This window comes from Zeus faber (assembly GCF_960531495.2).
Source record: "Zeus faber genome assembly, chromosome: 17".
NCBI classification, from domain to species: domain Eukaryota; kingdom Metazoa; phylum Chordata; class Actinopteri; order Zeiformes; family Zeidae; genus Zeus; species Zeus faber.
In genome coordinates, this window is record NC_137204.1 from 23,768,541 (window position 1) to 23,771,040 (window position 2,500).

Below are 2,500 nucleotides of genomic sequence, written 5' to 3' on the forward strand. Positions count from 1 at the left end.
CCACAGCGTCTTGATGGCTCGCTTGAGCACGGAGGTGTAGCACACGTCGAACTTCATGCCGGCCTGCTTGATGGCCTCGGCGCCGCGCTTGGCCTCCTCCCTGCCCTTCTCGCTGAGGTCTGCGTCGAACCAGCCGCAGAAGCGGTTCTCCTGGTTCCAGGCGCTCTCGCCGTGGCGGACGATGACCAGTCGGTGGGCGGCGGCGGCCATGATGAGGGAGGTTGGTTTTTTTTTTTTGGGGGGGGGGGTTTTCACGCGAGGTTCGACAGTTGGAAGCGCAGACCTGCCTTGCGGTGCTCACACCCTTCCTGATCAACAGTGAGTGCCCGGTTGACGCGCCGGGCTCTATTTATAGCGCTGCTATGCGCGGCGGGCCTCCGCGGCGCTCCGCCTCTGAGAGGCCCCCGATCCGCCGACTGACACCCGGGCCCGGCCAATGGGAGCGGGGGCCCGGCGGGCCGGCTGGGCAAAGGGCAGAGGTCAGAGATTGAGCTAAAATAGCAACATGACTTTTAAAACTGAGGGCCGCGGAATAAAAGTGTAAAGATCAGGGGGAGCTGCTCTCCGCTTGTTCGACATGGCACAGGATTACCATGACAATGATTTGGTTACACAAGTGCGCAGAGACGTTTTGCTGATCAACACGGTTTGGGAGTCCCGACGTACCGCACAAAGTCATTCGCTTCCAGCGCTGTGGCGTGGGGGGAGTGCTTGTTCAGGCGAAAGGTCTGTTGCCAAAACACTTCTGAATTCCACAGAGGGCAATAACAAACGTACAGCAATGGCCCCCGCCGTGGCCAGCTGACACGCATGGCAACCCGACTGGAGTGCACGACACTTTCTATAGTACTTATAGTTCTGTAGTACTAAGGACTTGTACCATTTCTTAAAATAATGATAGAAATCCTACAGTTGCCATCCCTGTTGCTGCTCCAGCGACGCTGCTTTCTCCTGAAGTTAAATGACATGAAAAATCCAGGCAATAAATAATATTTTTTTAGATTTTTCCTGCCTTGATTTCAGTATTTCATGAAAACCAAAAACAGCCACTAATTAGATCTGCAGCGGTGATGACTTTCGGACAAATGTGTTTTACCCCCATTCATTTTCTTTTTTTTTTTTTTTTGAGAAGTCCTTTATACGCTTTGTTAAAAAAAATGCAGAAAGTCATATTTCATAAAATGTCTAAAATTGTTTTGGAACAGCTCCATTGTACACAGGTTTCCTCGGATATCATAATGACAAATGTCTTCTGTGCTAATGAGGCTGCAGCGGGGGAAGAATGATCACCGAGCCGCGCTGCAGCACCGTATCCCCGTGGAATGTGGACCGGGATGTGGACTTTTGTGTTGAAAGTGATTCCAGCTTTTAGCGTGGAAACAGTACAATGCCAAACGTGCTGACTGTGCATAACAGCACGTCACGGTACATCCCAGTTTACACTCCCCTTCCCCACTCAAATCACAGACACAAATACTTTACTTCTGTAGTGAAATATTTATTGTATTGTATATGCATCATGAAGCATGATTCTAACCTTGATCAAACGCAACCAAGCTGTAACGTAAAAGCGTTGCAGAGTACCAGAAAAATGAAAGGGAAGTAATAGAATAATACAGAAGGCTTGACAGGCTAACCTGTGAAATAAAAAAGACGTTACACCCCTTGTCCATTTATTGAAATATTCATCTATACACTCAAAATACTTATTCATAATAATATATATTCAGTCAAAAAGGGTGGAGAGGAGGGTTCAGTGCTTGTAGACACAGCAGGAGGGTCAGAGAGAGGTTCGTTGAGAAGACACTTGACTCTATAAACAGTGGCATACAGTAAAGAAGTAAAAATACTTTGTTACTGCACTTGAGTATTTTTGGGAGTATCCATATGTTACTTGCGTTATTACATGTCTGTTGTCTTTTACTTCTACTAAGCTAAATTTAGCCTCAATACATTTCCCCTGAACACCTTCGTCCCTCTCTACAAAATATAATCGTCCCGTGTTCAGAGTTGCCAGGGCCGTGGTTTTCCAGTGGAATTGGGCTACTTTAAGTGTTGAGTGTTTGAGTGTTGTGTTGTGTTTAAGTCAAGTTTATTTATACATACATAAAACAAAACATGACATTACATTTCATTTAGCAGACACTTTTATCCAAAGCGACTTACAATTGTTCAATCACCGACGGACGCAGCCATCAGGAGCAATTAGGGGTTAAGTGTTAACATTAAGATAAGGTGCAGAGGAAACGCAGTGTAAAAGGACATAGAATGCAAGAAACGAATCAAAGAAACCTCGTTTTACTCTTTAACAATTATTCCCGGGCTGGGTTTGTCACTGGGATCTGGCAACCCTGCCCCGCGCTGACTTTTATTTTTTTGTGGCGTTGCTGCTGAACAAGCACGGGCGTGTCCCAGGGAGACACAACTAGAGCAGCGCGCTGGAGAGGCACGCCCACGCCCACGGCCTCCTCCTGCTCCTCCTCCTCCTCCTCCACGCTGC

General features: G+C 47.4%; 1 protein-coding gene across 1 annotated transcript in view; it reads right to left on the bottom strand.

Annotated features, from left to right (window-relative positions):
- Positions 1-286, bottom strand: part of pgam2 (phosphoglycerate mutase 2 (muscle)) — a 3,247-nt gene extending 2,961 nt beyond the window's left edge. Inside the window, exon 1 of the mRNA XM_080018049.1 lies at positions 1-286. This exon is cut by the window's left edge and continues 210 nt beyond it. Within this exon, the coding sequence (XP_079874175.1) occupies positions 1-210 (210 nt within the window). The 5' untranslated portion in view covers positions 211-286.
- Positions 287-2,500: the final 2,214 nt, after the last annotated feature.